Source organism: Cyprinodon variegatus, unplaced genomic scaffold (genome assembly GCF_000732505.1).
Source record: "Cyprinodon variegatus isolate N-32 unplaced genomic scaffold, C_variegatus-1.0 Scaffold108, whole genome shotgun sequence".
Taxonomy (NCBI): Eukaryota; Metazoa; Chordata; class Actinopteri; order Cyprinodontiformes; family Cyprinodontidae; genus Cyprinodon; species Cyprinodon variegatus.
In genome coordinates this window covers 903,899-928,236 of record NW_015150561.1, presented here as the reverse complement: position 1 = coordinate 928,236, position 24,338 = coordinate 903,899, and the positions used below count along the sequence as shown (strand labels likewise).

Here is a 24,338-nt window from a genome sequence, read left to right as displayed (position 1 = left end):
TGTAGAGATAACAGCCTGATCCTGAAGATGGAAGTACCAGCCTAACACCACTCCACAGCTCATCAACAACTCACCTGTCCAGGTGGTCAGCAGCAACAAATTTCTGGGGGTGCACATCACAGACAACCACACCTGGGCTGTAAATACCACCTAAATAGTCAAAAGGGCACAGGAGCGCTTGTACTTTCTGCAGAGGATGAGGAGAGCCCAACTGCCCCCACCCATCCTCACGACCTTCTACAGAAGTACCATAGAGAGCATCCTGATCAGCTGTCTCACTGTGTGGTGTGGAGGCTGCAGCATCTCAGAGTGTGTTTTGTGATTTTTTTTGGGGGGTAAAAAATACATTTTTCGGCCAGAGTTAGGCACCAGCCCTACCACAACAATGATGGAATAAGCAGAATATATACATAGATACACAGGATCATTCCTGCCCACAGCTATAAACACCTATGACAACTCGATAAAACATAAAATCAAAAACCCTATGAGTTACTACAAAACATATTTTGTCTTTGGTATTAATAAAGTAGTTTGAGCCTTAGTTTTAATACACATTTTCCACTGTAAATGTCTGTGGCTCAGTTTTCAACACTGTAGTTAAAAATGTATTCCTTTCAATCTAAAGCAGAACATTTCTTTTTATTTTCTTAGAGAACTCAGACTCAGAAAAAGGTTTGAACAGCTACTGTAGCACCAACAACATCAGCCAAATTGCAGACGTACAGCAACTCTGAGATGCAGAAGTAATTATGAATGAAGCCTGCTTCATATTAGCTGAGGAAGGAAAGGAAAGATGGCTGTTCTCAGTATTGCAAGCATCCCAGCAGTCCTGAAACCTATCCTGTCCCCCTGTGGTGTCGGAGGAAGCATGGAGAGGTCAGGGTAGAGGGTCAGCTAAACTGATCTTTATGATTAACTTCTTCTTCTTTTCCCTCAGGATTTTCTCAATCTGTAACATAGCCGCTTTCCTTTGTCAGATACCTGCTCAGCTTCACCATCCAAACCTCATCCCTCTCTGACCCTGCAGCTCCTGGGGATGTGAACCTTGATGGGGAGGATGCAGGGGCAGAGGGCAGGTCAACTTCGTGCACGTCTTTTGATCATGCTTAAATGCTGCTGACATGGGAGACAGCTACAGGTTTGCTTATAATTTAAGTACATGTACAGCCAATATGGAGAAGTAGTTTACAGATTAATATAAGTGAAACAAACATATAATAATATAAAAATATATGGTTTCCCCCTTTGACAATATATATACACTCATTGGATAGCAATGATTAAAAACTCATGTGTTCTTGAGAGGATTTACCCTGCAGGTTGGATCTCTGTTTCCACATCAAAGTCAACAATGGATATTTATTAGTGGGTGGGTTGTTTTTTGTCACAGCTGCCTATATATTTTATATTAAAAGAAAAACACACTTCCATTTCTCTATCTCTTTTTTTTTTTTTTTTTTTTTTTTTTTTTTTTTTTTTTTTAGGGTCACAGAGGTATTTTTTATCTAATTTTTTGTCCAAATGATAACCAGTCAGGCTGCTGAAAAATCAATCCAGTCTGGTGATAGAAGCATAATTTCTTTTAGACTTGCAATGATTTGCCATCAAACAACTGCTCGGAAAGAAAGAAAAAAATCTTTTAAGGAGGAATCAATTTTTTTATTTGATTAAAACATTTCCTCCTTAGCTAATTATAGTGAATTAAAAGTTTTAAGAACCCACTGACTCTGATCTGCTAAAAGGTAAAATCTGCAAAAAGATGCAGAATAAAACATGATGCAGACCTTATGCCAAACTGTTCCCTGCTGAGAAACTCCTGACACAAAAGAACCCTCAAAAAACTAATTCCACAGTTTTTGGTTTTGCACTTTAGTTTCTGCATCGATTTTTTTCGGCCAAACTCCCAGCATGCTAAACGTGGATTCTCAGAGGTGCTACTGGGTGGATAGTGTTACCAAGACCTTAACTGTTCCCCGTGTTTTCAATCCAAAATCTGTTGGTAAAACATCTGCTGCAAGAATGAAAAGGAAACAGCATCGACATTTACTTTTGGTGTAATAAACAAAACTTACAATGATTTAAAAATAACACTAAATCTGTAAGATTATAAAAGGCAAAACTAGCCAGCAGGTGTAATCTATCCAGCAGGTTTAATGCTAAAAAGCATGATTCTTATATGCATGTAAGCTAAAAACTCCCACCATTTTGAATCCATTGAAGCATCAACAAAAAGTATAAACGTAAATGCCCTCATGAGTTCCATAAAAATCAAATAAAGTTTTGAGATGTTCACTTTGCTCCGTTATTTATTGCAGTATACTGTACAAGCCAAAACAAAGCAGCCCATGGGAATTGGTATCGCAAAGAAATAATCTCATCAGCACATCTGTAAAAATAGAGTTATTAACAAATTTGCTTCTGTTTATTTAGGCCCAGAGAGAGAAACAGAGAGAGGGAGGGATGAATAATAAAAGGATAGTCGTTGGAAAACTTATCTGTGAACATTTGTGATTATTTGGGTGCAGAAAGGAGCCAGCATCTGTTTTATTTGTTTTATTGTTTTATTTTTTTTTTTTATTTTAGTGTTTCTTTTGGTTTCTTCAAAGCTGCAATTTGGGCTAGATTTAGTGAGAGAGGCTTTAAAACTTGAGCCAGGCCTTCCAATACCAACCATTTAGAGCTACTATCCTGCAATATTTAGATGCATCACTGCCTCAGCAGACATGAGGCAAATGGCTCAATGCAATCATCAACAGTCATTCAGCACCACTGATAATGGACACATTTCAGCCAGGAATGTTGGAGAAGACATGCATATAAAAGTTGCAGGATTCTAACTAGAGGACTGGAGTAGAGCACACCTAACCACAATTAAACCAAGAATACAAGACAAAAACTCTCCATAGAATTTCAAACCAAATCTTATGCCACTGCAAAAGAAATCTTATGCTCTTTGACAGAGACAAGTTTTATTGTATTTTTTTTGTATACACAAAGGGTATACAAAACAAAATTTTGGTTAGCGCAGCTTTTCAGACAGTAAATGAACATTTTCATTCCTTAAAGTGCTGCAGTGGTCAACTGTAAACATTGTGGGAGAAAGAATCATGGTGCATTAATTGTACTGAAACTAGTTGACGAATTTTGTGATCCCCTATAAACTGAGCGTGACACAGATTGTTTATTTGTGTGACAAATACTTAAAATAACGTCTTACTGTCATGGCCAGGAGTTTGCCATAGGTAAGGTGGGCAGGAATGTGGTCCGGCTTGGCTCTCAGAGACTCTCTGTACCAGTGTTCAGCTTCAGACAGCTTATTCAGGCGCATGTAGGCTTCTCCTGTCAGAGCAAAGACAGATCAGAAAGTTCTAAGTCAGAGGGACAGTCCCAAAATTATGGTACATTTTTTTAAACCTTTTTTTTTTTTTTTTTTTTTTTAATTCATATATGAATAATACGGCTCCGATAATTTAGTCTTTTGTATCAGGCTGATAATTACTTAATTTTATTACAGTATCTCAAATGCAGTTTGCAAGAAACTGAGATTTATAATGGATTAAAAGTTGTTTTCTCAAAGAAAAAATCTCAGTGTTTCCATTCTTTCATTTCTTCTTCTTTCCATCTCCATATATCTAACATGGAAGTTTTGAAACTTAAAACTGGGTCTTTCACCTCATTTTGAATTTAATTAAGGAGCATGCAGTTATTCCAGTACATAATTATTTAACTAAGTGTTTAAACGGTAATTATTATCTTGATATTGTTACTTGCAGCCAATTCAAGGGTTTTAATCTGTGACCCCTTGTTTTAAAGATGGGTTTCAAAGTAGTCACCATCTTGGCTCCCTGGTGGCGGTTCTGTGTGTGAGATAAGCACAAAAACTAACATGCAATTAAAAGTGACACTGAGTCCAAAGAGCTGAAAGCCAGTTTCACAGCAAGAAACATTCCTGAGGCCACCAGAGAGTGTTGGAGTGAGACCAGCAGGGTGCAGATTACCACCCAGGTCCGCCTCTGATGAGCGCTTCTGCTTGTTGGCGTCTGACAAACAGCATGAGACGAGCAAAGTGAGGGAAACTGGAAACAGATATGAGCCCGACAGCCAAATGTGCAAATCAGTCCAGTAAGGGAGTGCCGCTAAGGAGCAGAAATCACAAATCTTTGGCCCAATGCCTCCATTTGAAACGCAGCGTCGCCCCTTAATGGTGCCGGGAGCTTTAATCAACATTTTGACATAATCTCAAAAGCTCTGTCACATTGTATTCTGCCAACACGCACACAAGCCTTACGGCACTACAGAGCGTGGACGACAGGCATTCCAGGTTTCTACTGTTTGTGTGTAAATGTGAAAAGGAAAATGTCTGAAAGGAAGATAAAGAACTGATATAATGAAGCTCAGAACATCTGGTGCACAGCTGTAGTTGAACAACCTGAGCTGTTCTGAAGCGCAGATCAAATCAGTTTAACATTTTAAACAAATCCAATTACTGCCCGAGTAAAACAAGGTTTTCTGTCAGATCACCCATTGTCCCAGCTTCATTGGAAATCTTTCACATCTTTTACTTCTGTCAATACAGAGAACATACATACATGGTTGTTCACAGTGAAAATAACCAAGCTAGCCACCAATTCTGTAACTTTATGAGGGTTTCATAACTGTATGTATGCATGGGAGTCTGATCAGGGTCAGAATCAGAAGCACTTTGTTGCTGTAAAAAAACAAAAAACAAAAAAAAAAACTTTAAAGTAATAGGAAATTAGTCTACTAAACGGTGATAAAAGCTGATTAAAGCATAAGCAAATAAATAAAAACACTTAAAATACATTTGATGAGCTAAATAACCTTATGAAAAAGCTTTAAAGAAATCTTTTACCAAAGGTACCCATTTGCATACATTTCCTCCACATTTGGTTTGTACACATCTTAAATTGACCTACTGGAACCAGTTGTTTTGTGTTTCTTGATCTTAATACATCTCCAGATAGTTTGCTGTACTTTTGGACCATTCATCCTGACAGATCTGCTGTAACTGGGTCAGGTTTGAAGACATTGCTTCAATAATTCATCACAATGTGATTTTCTCATGATGCCATCTATTTTCCAAAGCACACCGGTCCCTCCTTTAGCAAAACCCTCTGCAGACTCTGCAAACTGCAGTAGGGAAAGTCTTCTCAATATTAAAATCTTCTTCCTTTTTCCCTAAATGTAGCAATAATCATTAAGGCCAATCTTCATCAGAACCATTATTATGAATTTTCTTTACAAGCTCTGTAGCCTTAGTTTTGGAGTAGATTCATACCTTTTCCTTTTTTATCTGCATGTATGTATGTAAAAAAAAATTTTCAGTATAAAATGTGTTCTAAGCAACATTGATGTTAGCTTTTATTCTCATGATTCTAAAATAAAAGCATCACTCACCCAACATGTTGTAAAGGCTCTGCGGTGCAAATTGTCTTGGCATTTTCTGTATTGCTTCTTTAAACGTTGAGATAGCCTCCTGTGAATGAAACAAAGAACGGAGAAAAAAAAGGTGGGGGGATGTTTGTGTGAGGAATAAAAAGCAGATAGAGCCTCCAAGATAAATCTGGCTTTAGGCAAAGAAGCTGTTGCTCCGACGCAGCCGGGGCCCTGATGATCTCAATGCACAGCGTGGAATTGGGGTCTCCGGTTGGGTGGTTCATACATAGCTAAGCACAAAGGGTCTATACTCTGTTTCACGGCTGTTAGGACAACTAGAACACTTTGCGCTATAGACTGTTACAGTGTGCATGTCAAGCAATTGACCTCAGAGAATTCTAGAGTAGAAATGGAACCGGGAACCTAAAAATGCTTTTACTGCTTAACTAAATGTGGCTAGAGGCCAGAGGCTGGTTTAGGTCTCAATCATCCCAACGGCTTCTAAAGTTTTTTATTGAATCAGCAAAATCTATAACTGCAGTTTTGATCAAATCTACAGCATCACTGCTTATACACATATAGATGCGCAACATTAGAGAAATAACTATTTTAGATGGTCCAGTGGGTTTTTAGGGGGATAAAATAGATTGAATTTAATAGTAATAGCCTGAGGATTATCTTTGCAGACATGTAGCTAGAGTCCCCTATGACAGAAACAATAAAAAAAACATGTCTGTGTAAAGCTGAGTGTTTTACTACATGTCCCCTAAAGGCTCTTTGCGCAGCTCCTTGCCTTTTGTTTCAGTCTGCTGTAGTTTTAAAATTGTCCTTTATGTAGGAAATGAAAAGGACTCCTTCAGCTCCCACAGCAGCAGGCGGCCGATTTATCAGACAAACAGCCCTCCTTCTGTGTCTTCATATTTGCAAACTACTAAAGAAAGATAAATCTACACAGGCATATTTAGTGTGACTCAAGGATTTAACAGATATTATAAGGGAGTAGATGTTAAAAGAAAAAAAGGACTAAACCTCAAAAAAATCACCTTAATTTTTCCCATAACCAATTCAGAATACTAGTTAAGAGTTTTTGTAAGGATATGAGATTACTAAGAATGTAAGCAGGTTTGCTCTGTCACCTCCTGATGTCCCTGCTCATGCAGCAGCTTGCCCAGGTTGTAAAGGCAGCTGGTGACCGAACTCTTGTGGGCATGGGGGTCCTTCAAGTTCTCATCAGGGATGTCGGCACAGGTGAGGAAGGTCCGTTTTGCCTCGTCCAGGCGGCCCTGGTTCATCAGAATGATGCCTGTGTTCAGGTAGGCCGCTGGTGAAGAAAGAAGCAGAGCAACTTAATATGATAGCTGAACCCCCTTTATTATAAAATGACTAAATATAAATCTCAATGCAACCAAATAAATTTATTCCCCTGAGCTGGATTGCCTGTAGCTGCATTTGAAATTGACCTGTGTGTTTTCATGCCAGAGGCTCTAAGATGATACGCGTGGAATGTTGTTGGATAAATAGCTCGATCTAGTAACACTCTGCTCTAAAGGGGCTCAGTGATGGCTTATTATTGATTTCTAACAATCATACAGTATCCCTCTATTGTAAATCCATTCTTGTGGTCACCAGCATCATCATTTTCTCAATTCAGGATTAGTTTTACTTCTCCACCTGACATGGCAGCTCAAACCTGCTTACAACTTACAATGTAATCCTAAACTAAAATATTTTTTTCCTTTTCAAGCTGGAAATGATAATAAAGTAATAAGGTAATAAGTAATAAGGTTGTGAAGATTTTCAGCAGAGCATCAAAATATGTCATCTTTCCTCTGGACAATGGTAGTCTCTGCTTTTTGGATTAAACCAGTATGTCTTAAATGTGCCCATGCTTCCTATTTAAAGTAATAGTTCATGAAAAAATCATACAAAACATCCTCTCCTCATTTTGGAGTTATGTTTTTTACTTTTAAACAACACTTGTTGTTTAAGGGTATATAAAAAATAAGGGTATATAAAATCAAAACCAATAAAATTAACTAAGAAGACATCTTGATTATTTCTGAATTCCATAATCTCTGTTTAAATCTGAATAAAATTTAGAGTGACCATCTTACACATAATTTTAAGAAATCTGTGATCTTTGGAAGTTATGTTCTTTTTGGAAAGCACATACAAATTGAAAACCTTTAACACTTTTCGCTGCAAGAGGACCACATTTGAATTACATCATGATAAAGATTACAATATATGAACCAATAAATCCTGAGTTAGATGATATTTAATATATGTAATAACTGGTTATTGGGCTTGTGAAAATAAAACTTTGAAGTTGTTTTCACCAAATTATGTTTCAAATCTCACCTGGTCTTGTGGTGCACTTAAAATCATGTTTCCTCTCTTCTTGTGAGCTGGTTATAAATGGATTTATATAACACTCCAATAAGGTGAGTAACCATTCAATCTTTTTAATCACTCTTTAAAACCGGATGAGGCGAACTGGAAGTTGTCCAAACTTTACAGCTCTTGTTTAAAGGCTTTTTGTTGAGTTATTCGGAGGCTCTTGGACTTAGCTTCCATTGATCAAAGATGAGATGTACCGATCAATACTTATCGGACAAGTTGTGTAATTAGTCTCAGTGGACCCTTCTCTTAAAAAGCCTGCTGGTTAGAATGAATAAACTGGATTCATTAGATCAATCTGCCAGGCTCTTCCAGATGGCAACAGCATAATGAAGTCAAAGAAAGTGGTTTGGGAGTTGAACAGTTTTCTCTCTTTTTATCTTTACTAAACATTTTCTTACGTCTATTCTATTTCTTTTTTCCCCAGCACATTCTCAGCCTGTTCCACTGGGTCCAACATGGACGGGTCAGTGAGAAGTCTCTTTTGTTAAAAATGGCAAAGAAGCTAAACATGGAAACACATTAAGTCAAAAGTCTTTTTTTTATTTTTTTTTTTTATTTCTAAACCCTGCTATGGCTGCTGTGAAACAAATGAATGATTCTTTATCAGAGAAAAAGGTCCAGACTGATAAAAAAAACCAACAATGTGTCCTAGTTTGTTCACAATTAGGCAGTGAGTAATGGTGTAACCTTGAAAAGAACAATTCAACTGTCACATTAACATTCTGCGTTCAAAATGTCAACTACTTCAGGTAATTAATTAAGCCTCTTATCGGCATCAACAGATTGGATAATTGCATGGTGAATTAGAATTTCCCACTTTAATTGCAAGCTTGATTAACTGTTCAATCAATCCAGCAGAGAAAGGATGAGATGTTTAGGATAATCTGTTTTTCTGTCTCATACTGAATCCTGGAACCGCAGGGAGGCTAATTTGACTGCTGGTGATCAGGTAAGATTATGAACATTTTGTAGAAATTACAAAGGCAGAAGTTTATTTGTTATTGATAAATATGTGTGTAGAGAAAAAGCAAAAAAATAAAAAAATAAAATACAAAAAAAAAAACAGGAGAGAAGAAGGAATAAAAATACAGAAGAACGACGGCCTGAATTCTTTGTAAATGACATCACGCATTTGCTTGATCTGTTGACACAACAGGGCTTTAAAAGCCAGTCACACATCTGTGCTTCAGCCGTAGACCCGCTGCCCTTTGCGATCCATTACTTTCCTTTTACATAACCACAGCCTTTGTTCACTGTTGCCTGGACACAGCACAGCCACAACCACGAGGTCTGGAGGTTGTCAATAAAAAGACAAGAGCTGTACTTACAAGCCAACGTTGGACGGCTCCCAATGGCCAGCTTATAGTAGTGGAGAGCCTCTGAGAACTTGTTGCTTTCCTGCAGCAGCAAACCTCTGGACCAGGGAAAAACAAAAGAGGAAAGAGAAACGAGACATTTTAGAGTGTAAGTTACGGGTATTTAGAGCTGAAAGTCTATTTAAAGATGACATTTTATAAAAAGCGGCTAAGATTGCAAAGCAATCTGGGTACTGTTTGAAAACTGGTTGATGCTCCTTCATTTCTCCTTAGACTAAAGCAGCATCATTAATAACGCTGTCAAGAAAACAACACTTTGGGGAATAGAAGACAAGAGGGCAGTTCCTCTGAGAGAACAGCTGTGATCAATGCGAGTGTAAAAGGAGACAGTCTCCACTTCCTCAGACACTTTACTATAACACTAAGACAGCGGAAAACTGATGTCCAGTAAAAACAAACCAAAACACGGTTCAAAAATGCATACTCACAAGTTATACAGCATGTCAGCCATGTTGCTACGATAATACAGAGCATTCCTGTAAGCCTGCTCAGCCTCATCCATCTTCCCCTGGCTCTTCAAAACATTTCCAAGGTTGCCCCAAGCTGAAAGGTTCCAGAGGAGAAAAATAAGTATATAAAAATTTTATTTCTTTTTTGTTTGTTTTTGTTTTATTTGGGGAAAAAAAAACCCTCAGACTAATAAAAGGAATAAAAATGTTAATAAGGTTTGTCAAACTGTTTATAGTTCATCTCAGGTTTAATGTTTTAACTTAAAAAAAGATGCAGCTCTTCTGCAGCTGGTTCTCTCCCACACCAAATTCGATCCTGTGGAGTGCTACATGTTAAAAGTAGTGTTTTCCAATGACTGCGGTTGAAAAGAAGACCACTGCGGTGGCATTGAGCTGGTATTTACCAGCATGGAAAAGTAACCAACAGGTGATACAAGCTTTTTTTCTCCATGGCATGGAGTGGAAAAGCACTTAGTGATGAATAATAAGTGTAAAATAAAAGTCAATGAATGCATCATGGCGCTGCTTTAGTTATTGTAGTCATGAATCTACATGTACATTATGTCAACACTAATTTCATATTGAAATGAAAGCTAAAATAGGTACAGACATTGATAATGGTTATCAGTTATCAGTGTACTGTCTGGGATTTTTTCGTCTGTATTATTTGTGACCATTTTGTTTTTAAATTTAGTTTAAATATATATTTTTTGTTGGAAAAAACAACAAGGTTTTCTTCTTTAATTGACGTTAACAGTGAGGAAGGCTGCTACTGCTCCCTTTCTGTATTTGTCATTAACACACGGCTCTTCAACTATCCTAGGAGAAAGCAGCTGAAATACCATTCAATAAATGTTACAACACCAAAGACAAAGTTCTGTGTTTAGAAAGGAAATTTCTATGAAGGTTTCATCTGCACATGGTTCTTTTTAACTGCACAGAAATATATTAAAAGCAAATTTATTGACACGTCCTCTTAAAATAAAAAAGAAACAAGCCAATGTTGGCATAGGCTACCAGCAAAAAGTTATGCATGAAAAGATTCCCCCACGAAAGATTATTTATGTGTCATGTATCATTTGAAAGACTTAAATAAGGTGACATGTGATCAAAAGAGTACAACTTTCTTATCCTACAGCAGGTGTTCCTGTAAAGAAAAACCTTAAAAGGGATAATTATATCATAAGGGAGTCACTGGTGTTTGATTTAACTCCTGAACAATCACAATGTCAATGTGGAGAATATATAGCATTTTTATCAACCAATCAGTAGCCATCATGGACGATGATCCAGCTGGCTGAGTATTAATATGCAGAATTTCAATGCATTTCCATCGCATTGGTCCTTTCTTTTTTCAAATATTGATACAGATGATTGTGATTTAATATCAATTTAAAGGCTGTGCAGCAGAAGCTAGAAGGATCCTCAGGAATTATATTAAAAGGGAAGATAAAATAATCAAAAGCAGATGATTTTCTTTAAAAAATATAAAATAAGAAAAGTTATCATATATTGAATCTCAGTTATCATCACAGAATCATTTCAGGAGATATAAATATCACATAGGATTGCCTTGATAAAATATTTATTGGGACATATTTCCAATCCCATGCTTGTAAATCCTGCATGCCACAGATATATTTGGCCTGCTGGATACACTGTTAATGCACTTAGTGCCCACATCTGATGCATATTTTAATACTACAGATGCTAACGCCCCCAAAGAGTGCTGGAGACAGCATGAAGAAAAAAACAAAGAAAAGAGTCACTTAAACATGGGTTATTGGAAATTATTATTTAGTTTTCCAGATATCAAGCAGCCCTATTTAAATTGAAAGTTTTAGGAAACTATTGAGCAATTAATGTAAATAAATTAAATTTTTAAAAACAATTTGAGCCTCCATTATTTAACTGCAAATCTAGATTAATCTGGTTCCCTAGCAGCTTCTATCACTTTTTCTATTTGAAAAGGTTCTGTGGATTTCAGTAACCCAAACAGTTTGTGTGTTTCGGATGTTGGGCTCTTTTCAAATCTCATATTAGCTTTGTTGAATGTAAGGCGGGACATTGCTGCTACCGTGCTGGCCTGCCAAAGCAAACAGCTGTCATGCCTCAGCTCCGCTGGAGAATCTGAAAGGGAAATTAGCAAACTCAATGTGTCCTTCTGTTGCTTTGTGAGGCCCATGCCCGATTTCTCTGCTCAGCAACTCAGCAAACTTAGCTTTGAGTTTAAATCTGTCTCCGATTAGTTTGACTGCCTTTGAATATTTTAGCGCAGGCTGAAAGTGACAGACGGGGACGGCAGACTGAGATGGAAATCTGAGCAAGGAAAAGGCATGTGATTTCTGAAAGCATTCGCAGTAAGAATATATGTCATCAAGACCTCTATGTTGAAGAGATCCATTTACATTTGCAGTTTAGTCTACCTTTACTCCCGGTGCACAAAGATACCAGACTACACTGTGGTGATCCTGAGTGATGGAGACATGTTGAAGCCAATTCACTTTAAATTATTTAGTAGTGCTGAAAATTGATAGAGACCATGCAGTATAACACATTCAAAGCCTAAGGACTTACTGAAGTTATTCAAGCAATAAAACAATGTGGTGGGTGTGCATAGATTTCTGTAAAACTCTTTATGTTCGTAGATCTAAGCAATGATATAAAATAGAGTCCAAGCATACCGGTCAGTATAGACTTACCTTTAGCAGGGTTGACATAAATCCCCGACTTGTAGAGCATCTCCTCATTCTGCCAGTCTTTATTCCTCAGAACAGTTTTCACCCCAAACAGAACCACCAACACTCCACTGCAGAGGAGCAAGGCTCTCCTGGAGGACCTGCATCGGACTCGGATGCACAGGGACCTCAGCCCCACAGCAACCAGCAAGCAAAAGCCCATGCTGGGGATGTACAGTACTCTCTCTGCTATCACAAATCCAACATAAAAAAACAAGTTTGTTGCAGGTAAAAAAGGGATAGCTAAGAGGCCCAGGGAGAAAGCCACAACATTTTCACTGGTCGGCAGTGTAGTCCTGCTTTCATAGTGGCTTTTGGAACCATTCTGTGCACTAATATTATTAGTCTCTTTAATGGAGTAACTGGTGTGTTCGTGGTTGTTACACTGGTAACTGTGTCCGTTACTGCTCCCATTTCTGCCATTAATATAATTGTGACTTTTTCCATTGGTTTCCTTGGTCTTGGAAGTTGAGTGTGTCCATAAGCCAAACCAAGCCAGCAAAAGCAGACCAATGTAGAAAATAAATGAATAGATGTTCCTCAAGTCCGTAAGGCTCCTGATCAGAGGCAAAGCATCCATCGACCAATCAAAACTAAGCCTGTCTGGGCAAAGGAGCAGCCAAAAGTTGATGGCAGGTAGGTAGAAAAAGGTTAGAGTCCTTGTGAGGAGTGATGGCGAGTCAGCTGCCGGGTTGTCTGAGTTAGAGAAGTTCGGGGGCTTGTTGCCCATCCAGGAGAAGCGGCATGCCAATAAGACAACCCCCCACGCTGCCAACAAAAGCACATTCAGCAGGAGGTTGCTGTTCTTCCTCTGTAAGACAAAAATTAGATATCAGGATCAAACATTTAATCTACCTATGAACAAGAACAACTGCATTACATCATGTAAGCAGGCTTCGTAGAAATTTTAAAGCAATACATTACTTTTATTCACACCTATACATGTCTTGCCTTTATCATTTGCTGAAGACAATATGGGTTATTGCCTAGGACACAGTTCTGAATAGGGGTGCAAAGGAACTGAAATAAATTTCCGAAGGTACTCCCAGAGCCACTTTTCTTTTGCCCCTTTTTATTTTCAGTTATAGAGAAACATGATAATAATTGGCTACAGATTTTCTACAGTTTTGGATTCTGGGACCCATTTCCATTGTGGAACAATAAAGGGAGTTTCTATTCTATTCTATTCTATTCTATTCTATTCACAAAGTGAAAGATGACATTCTTGTAGATGTATGGGCTGCTTCTTTGTATTAAGAGCAGAATAGTTACAATGAATAAATACACCAGCAGATATTTTTTTTACACAAATATATTTTCCTTTCGCTGTCATGGTCTCTGCAAACATAACAAAACAAACAGACCTCAATGAGCTCTATTTATCAAAACACAGAGTTGATATTCAACACTTTCCCAAATGTGTGGAAATACTGACGGAATTTTTACAGTGTGCCTGGTAGTTTAATAACTTGTTGGCAAAATGCAGAAAAATAACCAAATATATTTCTCCAAAAGCATGTTCCAATGTTTGCCTGCTGCAGGTTAATAATTAAATTGTAAAATAATCCCCTACATATTCTGTTATATTTAATCATTCATTATATTAATATAAAAGTATTCTAAATTTGGGCATACTGGCAAATGGCACAATGGTTTTGGCCCAGAGGGTGTGATGGTTTTTGACCCCATGTGCCAAGAGGCTCAGCCAGTTTCCTCTCTGATCATAAACATCACAGCAGCACAGCTTTGGGGCTGTACTATTGATTGCCTTGTCATTTACAAATGGTGTCTGTAAAGAGGGGCATCATTAACCTTTGAAGGCAGCTTCTGTCTGTTAATGAGGGCTGCCAACTCTGGGATCTGATGCCTGGAAGGAAGTTTTAGAGAAAACGTCATGACAACAGCATGAACAAGCAGCGTATTTCAGCAGCTTCTGTAGCAGAAAATGCCAAAAATTGATTGTGTACTCCATAGTAAAGTTATTGTTTCACAGTATCCATAACAATTTATGGAAAATACCACAAGCCTAGCATAGAAGAGAGGTCATGTCTGTCTGAACGTGACATGACCCTCAGTGATCCAGCTTTTCAGGAAGATCATGAGATGGATGAGGGAGCTGTTCAGTTGCTTAGCAACATCAGGTCATGATTTCAGTCCAGATAAGTAGGCCTACTTCTCATTGATTTCAGCGACAGTGGGTAATATTATTCTCAGCTCTCAATTTAAAAGAAAATGCTTAAAATAAAATAAATAAATAAAAAAAAATGTTTCCCTGAAAACACCAGATCTAAATAAAATATTTAGAATGTTCCAAAACACTTATCTGCCAGTCAAAGTCACAAAGTCTCAAACAGAAGGGGAATGCACTGTATATACTTCATGCATCTTTTCCTCCTTTGTGCATCTTCTGTTTGTTTATAAAAAGAAATGCCACAAGTGAATTTCTCCATAGTAAGACCAATACATTTCTATTCTATAAAAGCTAATGCATCATTTATTTTAAACTGGGGGACGGAGAAATCAGAATGTATGTCCCTCATTGCCCTGCATGTCTTAAAATAAACACACACCAAACCAATCTATGTAATTCTTTCTCATAAATTTATTTCATATAAAGCTACTGGCTAAAAGAGTTGTCTCAGTCCTATTGTTCATTTTATACATTTAGAAAAAAAAAATCAACCAAAGGGGGTTTTATAATTCTGTTTATAATCTCTTTAATTATCATTAAACAGATAGGAAGATAAGACAGCTGGATATTTATTTAACCTTCACAGTTCACAGGTCAGTAATATGAACTCCAAGTAAAGCTGGTGCTGGTTTGAATGTTTATTTAACAGAACTTGTGTCATGTTGAAAAAAATGTTTTTTTTTTAAAGAAACCAATCAAATGCTTCTTGCCAAATAATTTCTATTTAGCTGTACTCCACTTTTTTTTTAAAGCTATGTAGCCATGCTAAAAGGCCTTTAAGTGGTCAGTAAGACCAGAGGACTGTTTTCTTTATCATATGAGTTCTCTAGCTTTATTTACATGTGCAAAACTCAAGAGTCTATTGGATTGTAATATGTTCATATAAAAAGGTAAATAAATAAAGTATATACACTCTTTATTTGAGCTCAAAATTAAATAATCTGATTGTGACTTGTTTATTGACATCAGAGTGTATTCGGAACAGAAGCAGTCTGTCATGCACAGGGTTGCCATACTTCCCAAAAACAACAGCAAAAGAGCGGTAGATCTGCTAGTGTGGGGTGGAAAAAAAAAAAATCAAACGGGTACCAAGAATGGACTTGATGCAGGTTTTGAGAGTGGTTGAGGGATTTTTTCCTCTCATAATTAAACTTCAGTCTCAGCAAATTGTAAACAGTTACATGCTCTTCTTGCTTTACAGGTTAGAGGAGGAAATGAAAATCAGTTCTGGCTTTATGCTGCTGGGGGCTGCTGCCTCATCCTCCTCATACATGTGTTGTCAGGTCAGTTTGTCTAATCTGTATGTAAGGGATCTTGGGTTGGCAAAAAACCATCCCTCTCAATCCAAATATAATTCTGTTTTGGCTGAGCTTAATTTAATGCCAGTATCTCTACTGCAGTTATTATATTAAGGATTGTTATTTCAATTGACCCTTTACTCTGCATGTTTATGTATGCCTATTGAAACATACTACTTGTTAAGAGTGCCTTGAGGTTGTGAGAGCCTGGGGGACTCTTCAAGACCTTAATTCTTCGAACAGAAAAACAGAGGTCTTACTTTTAATTCCAGGGTCTCCAAAGGGTCATCCCCTGCAGACCTCAGGGTTCCTACCTTAAACCCTCTGCCATTTACTTTGGGAGTGTAAATGGACAATGATTTTAATCCTAACTGGCAGGTCGGTATAGAGGATAAATGTAGTTAAAATGAACTGAGACAACTAGCTAAAGTAAAGAATGGTTTTCTAAAACAGGATGTTGTAAAAAGTACTGTAATATTGTTCTTCTTTCATCTGCTGTAAAACAAATAGGAAAATAACATCATACCTATAATCAAACACAATTGGTGGCGGAGTGATGATCTGGAGCTGCTCTACTTCTTCACAGCAGGAACAATTTCACATAATGATTCTTAATGTTGCTGCTAAAAGGTTTTATTAGGTGATGCAAATAATTACTTATTAGCATAAGGCCATGTCAATTTATGTTACTTTTTAAAATGCTGTTAACATTTATGTCGAATTATCAGATGTGAAAAGAAATGTTGTGTTTATACAGATTGAATCAGTGTGATACTAACATTTATTTCATGAGCTAAGACATTAAAGATGTAACAAAAAGTAAAACTAGAAAAAAAGAATAGTAAAAAGGGAATATTTTTTTAGACCTGTATTTATGTTTACTTTTCGCGATTTATGAGTCTGCTTAAAAATTTATTGTTGACTAAAAATGTACCTCCCCGCAAAAAAATGTAAATGTTTTAAAGCCAAACAAAATTGTGTTTTAGTAAAGTCGTTTGATAACAACAAAGTACAGCTACTTTGAGCACTTTGAGCAGAGATCGCTTATTACACTATTACACACTATTATACTTTAAGGCATGATTTAGGGAAATTCTGTTAGAATTTCCATGGATTGATTAGGGTTTTTACCTGGATTCAGGACCCTAACTATTAGGCACCATGAACCTCACTGTTTTTGGACTAATTTATGCCATCTTTATAATTCTGTAAATCTGTTTAGTTTCTGCAGTGACGAAAACCACAAGAAAAGCCATGACTGAGTGTTTGTGTTTTGAGCGTGTTTGTGTTTGCATGTTTGGGATCCTGACAGAGTTGCCATCAGTAATCTCCTGGAACCACTCCCAAGCATACTCCCTCATACCTGGCTTGGTGACAAACAGATATGTCATCCTGACTGTTCGCAGGCTAAGCACACTCTCACGCGCAAGCATCTTAACTGCATACAGCACATATGTCAGTAATAAGGGCTGAGGGAACATTTCATTTAAAATGATCAAGCTGCATTTGGACATTTCCTTTTTTTTTCAATAAAAAATAAATCTTTCAGCAGCAGTGAAAACATAAAGTCATCCTTATATTGCACTTCAGTCCATAGTTTTTGCCTAAGCGCTGCTTTAGGTTTGCATCACATGCACTGACTTGAAAAGTAAAATAAAAGGTGACAGAATAACAATAGTCTGCCAGCATTGTTCTAGACGTGTAATGAGGCACATACTACAGAGGCAGCACAACCATGATGTGTGTTTTCTCATGAATAAGTAAATCTCGTGCATCATTCTGTTAAATTATCTAAACCAGCAAATAGCTTCCTAAGTGCTGGAGCCTTATTATGCAAGAAAACCCCGGCTGCCCAGTTCGGTGTCTTTTGTCAATAATCCAGTTTAGTCTGAAATAAGTGGTTTAGCACAACCCCAGGGGAGGAGACTAAAGAGAGTTTTTCATTCCCTTCCAGGACATTCAGTACAAAACTGATACAATTTAGGCTTTATTTGGCATGAGAATTAAATATCCTTGCAGATAAAATGCAAAACAGGCCAATTATGGAAACTTTTTGAGCCTATTCCCGCCTTTCTTTAGCGGCTGTTGTTTTTTTTTTTTTTGTTTTTTTAAAAGCATCTTGTTCGTTCTGAGCAAAGGTTGCAGCAAAATAAAAAAGGAAAGAGCTCAAAGAGAAATGTAATTAGTTTGGAGAACATTTTAGGAAGGTGTAGATCTTATTTTTGCAATAACTGACTACTCTGTACCATAGCAGTGGTACTTTTCAAAAGCATTCATGGAACAATTCATCACACAACACATCTAACAAGCTAATCAAGGTGCAGGGACATGCTTGGCTTGCATGCCAGAGGACACCTCAGGATGTATTCTGAGAAAGAAATGGCACGTCTGACCTGTCCTCTCTTCTTCATCATTACTGAGATCAATTGTCTACAGAGGGTATTTCATCAAGATCCTGCCTTTCACTGATAGACTTGTAATGGAAGTGAAAATGAGCTCAGGGAACCCATCAAACAGCATCCCCACGTTCGAATCCTTCAGACACAAACACAAAAGAAGCTCACATTTTCAAGCACACCACATTCCGCTGAATGTCTGCATAAATCTGTCTGTTGGTGTGATGGATGGATGGATATAAAGTCTGCTTTTGTCCTTGCTCTCTAACCGCTGGAACAGCTAATCCAGCCTGAACCACAAATTCACCATCTATCTCTCCTCCTTATCAGCTGCAGCTGTTGTGATCCTCCGAGACGGCAAAGTACCTACGGCTGTAAAAGCTGATTCTTAGCAAGCCAAACAAGATAAGAGTCTAATTATTAATTTCCCAACATGTGTTTAGCATTAGCAGCAGCTGGCACATGAAAACCTCTTTAAATAAGCTTTGTACAGTTGTTTATGATATGGAAGTGTTTCTAACAAACTTCATTTATATTAGATACGACTTCTAAGCTCATCACAGATAACATTATAAACACCTTCTTCTGAGGAAGCAAGGACTCTCATACAACACCTGGGGGTGTGTGGTGTTATCTGGTTCCACGTTAGCAGCTGCAGATTGTTTAAGTCCTGAAAGTTGCAAGCGGAGCCTGCATGGATCTGCTGTGGCTGTCCAGCACATACCACAGATACAGGATGGGATCATGTCTGGAGCTGATTTAAGCAATTCCTGTCTCAGGCTTGGGACTGGGAGCACAATACTTCCATGAAAGGACGCAAAAGATAAGCAACTGTGCATAAGTGAAAAAGGTTAATGTAGCACTGACATGAAAGACATGACCTATTATTTCACAGAGTATTATTATCCAAACCGTCAAACTGCCTTAGACAGCATGCTGTGTATTGTCTCCAGAACATCATCATACACTCTGACTGGGCTATCGTCTTCCAGTGCTAGGTGGACCAGTTCCAATGTGCATATACTGTACCCATTATTGATACATTTTTTACTAAACAAGACTCAGGGTGGAAGAAAAAAAACAAAATGCTATATTCTTGCATCTTGTTTTTCGAAATAATCCTAACACTTTTGCAATTGTATCTTAAAGGTATAGTGGAGGATTTTCGTGAATAAAAAAAAAAATGCACAAGCACAATCCTGTACCCACTTACAAGAGGGAATGCCTATTGAATGTGTGCAAGAGCATGCGCGAGCCCATTGCTCCTCGAGGAGGTGAGGGACGCAATTATAAAACGGTGGATCTCATGTCACCCATATTTATATATAAAAAGTTTCCCCACAAATAAGACTATTGGTACATTAAAAAAATCATGACATGCTTATATGTGTGTGTGCTGCTGTGGGAAATTGGACATGTTTTCAGGGTAAATAACTGTCAAGTAGAAACTTAGCAACTGAGGCATCAATGGAAAGCCCAACCTGTGCTTTCAGCTTTCAGCTTACGCCATCACATGAAATCATCTCCCATAAACACTCTGGTCTTGTTTATGTCTTCTGAGGCCTTTCTTTTCTTCTAAAACACTTTGCAGACACTTTTTCACTTACGATCCTCTGCCATTTTCATAGAACTGCAGTGAAAAAAGTAAACTTCAATGACTGGCTAAAACCGTAGCTCACCACATAAAAGTGTGCATGTGCAGAAAAAGACAGATAACTGAGGACGAACACGTAGGACGGCCTTACGTAAACATATCATCAGAATGATTGACAGTTAGGAGGACCACTTATTTTGATGATCCACCCCGAAAAAGAACATCCTCCACTGTACCTTTAAGTAGCTTCCTGTTGCTGAACCACAGCTGTACCTTCTTGGACCACCTTTGATAGATACTAACCTTTGATGGTAAACGAAATTTGGATGATTTAGCTTATCCAACTTGAATAAAAAAAAAGCCAAGTTAAAAATCTGAATTCTTTGCAGAAGGTAGAGCAAAAAGCAAACAAAAAAATCCATGAAAAAGTTTTTCAAGTTTTAAGGGATAGACATCATGGATGCTTTTATCACTTCAGTATATAAAGCTGAGATGACTGCTTAGCGTTAACTTTACCCCATTAAGTTTCCCTTGAGTCAAGTGAGGCACTGTTAGATCAAGAGCCACATGTAGCAAAAGGTCAGAAGGTAAAACCTTACAGAAATCTCCCCCTGAGCTCCTTGGGATCAAAAGCTTTTAACTCATCGGAAACCCTATAGAGTCAGCTCTTCTGGCTGGCTGATACACAAGTACAAGAAAAAATAGGGAAAACACTGGAATACCACAACAGGAATTTATTGGAAATCAAAAACAAAATTATATTAACCGGGAAATAATAACATTTAAATGTCTTATTGAGGCCCATCGCTCTGAAGGCCTACAGTGGAAATAAAAAGGAAAAAGATAAAACAGTAATGACTAAAGGGAAAACATCTGAGTAAGACATTTTCCAACCATGATGTTGTAAAACAAGCCCGATCATGCCGTCTTGGTCAGTTTTTATTAGCCATAATCACCGAACCAACGTGGGATTGATTTCTTTCAAATCCTTCACTCAACATTCCAGCTTTGCGCATCACTTCACTTTGGCTCCGACTATTAAAACACACATACTCGGAGAAGTGATGCCACAAAACTTAATCTCTTAAGGCAAAAGCAAAGGAATCTAAATTTATTGTTTAAAAGAGGCACCCCAACTGGGGTCACAAGATGATTTCTGGGGGTTTCCAACTCATTTTGGAAAAATGTAAAACGCAGAATTAATGAAGCTTCCAACCCGACATTAGAAGAACAGAGAGCGGTTGGTCTTAACACAAGCGTTTTATAACTAAAAAACAGTTACTGTTGGCCATGACTAGGCTCAACCAAAACAACAACAGAAAACCTGTCCGCTAAGATCAGAGTATTTAGGAGAAAGCTGGAGGAGAGTGAAGATTTTATGGAAAGTTACGGCATAATCATTCAAACTATGAAGCAAATGTTGGCCTCTAACTTCAGAAGCCTGCTTGAAAGTTTCGATAAGTGGTTCCTGAATAATGACTCGCTAGAAAAAAACAACTGGATAGGCGTTTCAGCACCTTCACCATGCACCACCTGTCATCAGAGCTGCAGGACGGCTTGCTCCAACTCTCCTGATTGCATATTACAGACTCCTTTCTCTACATCCTGGGAGAGTTCTTGTTGTCAGTGGTAACAGAGCTCGCAGCACTGTACAAAGCTGTGATCGATCCACTGTTTCCATTTGCATCTGGATATGTCCGGAAAGACCTTTTCTGTGCTGACATATATGAAAAACAAATACAGATTGCGATGCTTAAGAGTAGAGGGTAATCTCAGCTTGGTATAGTCTGATATAAAGCCATGAATGCAGCTGCTCTGTTCAAATTAGCAGGTCCAGTTTAAAATTAAACATGGGCTGTTTTCTAGTGTGTTTTGCTAAGGTTAACCATGCAGTTATCATTTTATTTAATTAAAAAGAACATACAATTTGTGTTATCTGTTTAGATTTTAACAGCAAATGATGGGATGTAGTGACCAATGTCAGCCTCTTGATGCTGCTCTATGTTTTTCAAGAAAATCCCAGTGTATTTCAAAGTAAAATGAAAAAGAAGCCAAAATATCTGATTATGTAAATGCAACGTATAAATATATTGATTGGGCATGGGGGGGTCGTGGAAAGCAGTGCATGTTAAGCTAGGGGTTACGACTCAAAAAAACATTGAGAACCACAAATCTCTAGTACCGTTAGAATCTGATCTCTAATCTCTAATCTTCCGTTTGGGGTCTTATTTTTGTGCTCTTAGTGAAGCGCAACAATCCAGATGAAAACCAATGAATTTCTGAATCCGTCTACTTCCTGTCTGCCCTGACAGCTGGACATTACATAATACTATTTATATCTAGATGCAGATATTTTTAAGCAGAGATTAACGTGGGACCTTCAGCCACCAGGAAACTGGAACTGTTGATAAAAAAAAAACACTTCTGAAGTTCCACAGCTCTTCCCAAATCGCAATTTGATTTCTTTTTACCGTAGCATCACACAGTCTCCAAGTTGTTGTCTTAAAACGTATGCTTAGGTTTCCAGAGGAATTATAATCAAAATGCTTTAATTTCACTTGCATCAAAAAGCCTAAACTTGTCATATGAGCTTTCAAGTGCCTATATCCAGAGGTAACTGGGTAAGAGGTAAGGAAAAGGAAAAGAGTATGTCTGTCTGTATGTATATATATATATATATATATATATATATATATATATATATATATATATATATATATATATATATATCAGTAAAAGGTTGTCCCTGTCAGTAATATATAAAAAAAAATCTATATTAAATGTGTATTTCTAATGATTTAATTTGAAAACATAAAAAAACACACCACCAGTATTTTTATACAATGTATGTAAAATAAATATATGGTTTCTAATGAAAATATAGAATTGGAAAGAAAAAGAATGTTTCTTTTTGAAAGTTATCAATGCCTTATGTAAAATCTTAGATGTTCACTGTAGGTTGAAAAATCATGCTAAAACCCTCCCAGAAAAAAAAATAAAAAGAGTCAAATCTGAGAATTAGGGACATTTTTCCACCTTGCTAGTTTCTTGTTTGTGAAACATGATTTTGAAATATGCTTGAAAGAGAAACAAACCTTTAGCCAAACAAGTCTGAAAGTAAAGTCTGTTGTTGCAAGAGTTGACCCTCTGCATGACCGGCTAGACTCAAAGACAGAGAAGGGTTAGGAAGAATGAGGTACAAGAATATCAAATACTGAGACTAAGAATCTAAAAAGCTTTGAAAAAGAAAAAACTCCACATTTGTCTCCATTTACTCCCAGTGCAAACAAATTCGTATTTGGAAAACGAAATCAGTCAAGCAGACTGAGTAATAAGAGCTTAATGACAATGGAAAACCAAAATTGACAAAGACCCCTTGACTTTTCACTGGATAAATTTATTGAGTGAAACCACCGTAATGGTTTGAAAAATAATCCCAGTGTGTTTCATTTCTAGTCTTTCATTTCCCCCATTTATTTTTACTGTGAGGGTCAAGTAGACTGTGTGACCAAGGATGCAAATGTACTGTGACAGGAGGCCGTTCCAAGCTTCAAGGAGGAAGAAAGACAGATGAAGTAGGTTAGTGCCCTTTGCTGTATGCAGAGAATAGAGGAGAGAAGTCAACAGATACAAAGTGTTTCTATGTTTCTGTCTGTACATAAAGGGTTCCCAGGAATTACTGTAGATCTGGGAGGACGATGTCTTTGCGTAGCTCTGTTTTAGAGGCATTGAGCTCTTTCAACATCGCACGAGGAAGAACGACATAAAGCTGGAGCTGTATCCAAAGCTAAGCAGATGGACTGTCAAAAGGCTGTGGATGCTGGTGAAGGAAACTGCTCCAGACACATTTTTTCTTCTCAAACCGCCTTTTTGAAAATAGCACTCTGGTGTGTCATGTTACAGGTTGACCACATCTCAGTGACACCATAACATTTGTTGCCATTTATACTGGCCAGTACTTAGCATGAGAGGAACGCTGCAAACAGCAAAAAGATGGCTTTTCGTATGATATGATGGCTTACAGAGGCAGCCAAGACCTTAAATGTTTCTACAGAAAAAAATGGTATAATCTGGATAGAATCAAGATAAAACCTGCAAAACCCTCTGGTTCTTTATTACGGTCTTTTCATCAAGATGCGTAACAAGAAATAAAATACACTTAGTTTATTACTGCAGCATAAAATCCCACTGAATTTTGAACTTTGGAGATTTCACCAGTGGGAGATGGAAGGAATAAGATTCTCAGGGAACCAGTAGGTACCACCGTGCAAATATAAAAACAAACATGATCTAAATCAAGAAAACAGCAACAATTCATATAACAGCTTTTCAAAAATTACAATAGAGATGATGCCACCTAGAACACAAACCTTACACACATCTTTGTGCTATATTTCATATTTTAACAAAGCCAACTTTCAGTGAAAATTTGTTAGTAAGAAAGTTTACAATGGAAGGAAGGAAGGAAGGAAGGAAGGAAGGAAGGAAGGAAG

General features: G+C 37.5%; 1 protein-coding gene across 1 annotated transcript in view; it reads right to left on the bottom strand.

The window, feature by feature from the left end:
• Positions 1-24,338, bottom strand: part of LOC107084743 (transmembrane and TPR repeat-containing protein 2-like) — a 100,400-nt gene that overhangs the window by 15,011 nt on the left and 61,051 nt on the right. Inside the window, exons 3-8 of the mRNA XM_015374738.1 lie at positions 12,331-13,177; positions 9,608-9,722; positions 9,132-9,217; positions 6,537-6,721; positions 5,422-5,500; positions 3,221-3,342 (exon numbers count right to left, since the gene is read on the bottom strand). Coding sequence (XP_015230224.1) covers positions 3,221-3,342; positions 5,422-5,500; positions 6,537-6,721; positions 9,132-9,217; positions 9,608-9,722; positions 12,331-13,177 — 1,434 coding nt within the window. The remainder of the gene's footprint in view (positions 1-3,220; positions 3,343-5,421; positions 5,501-6,536; positions 6,722-9,131; positions 9,218-9,607; positions 9,723-12,330; positions 13,178-24,338) is intronic.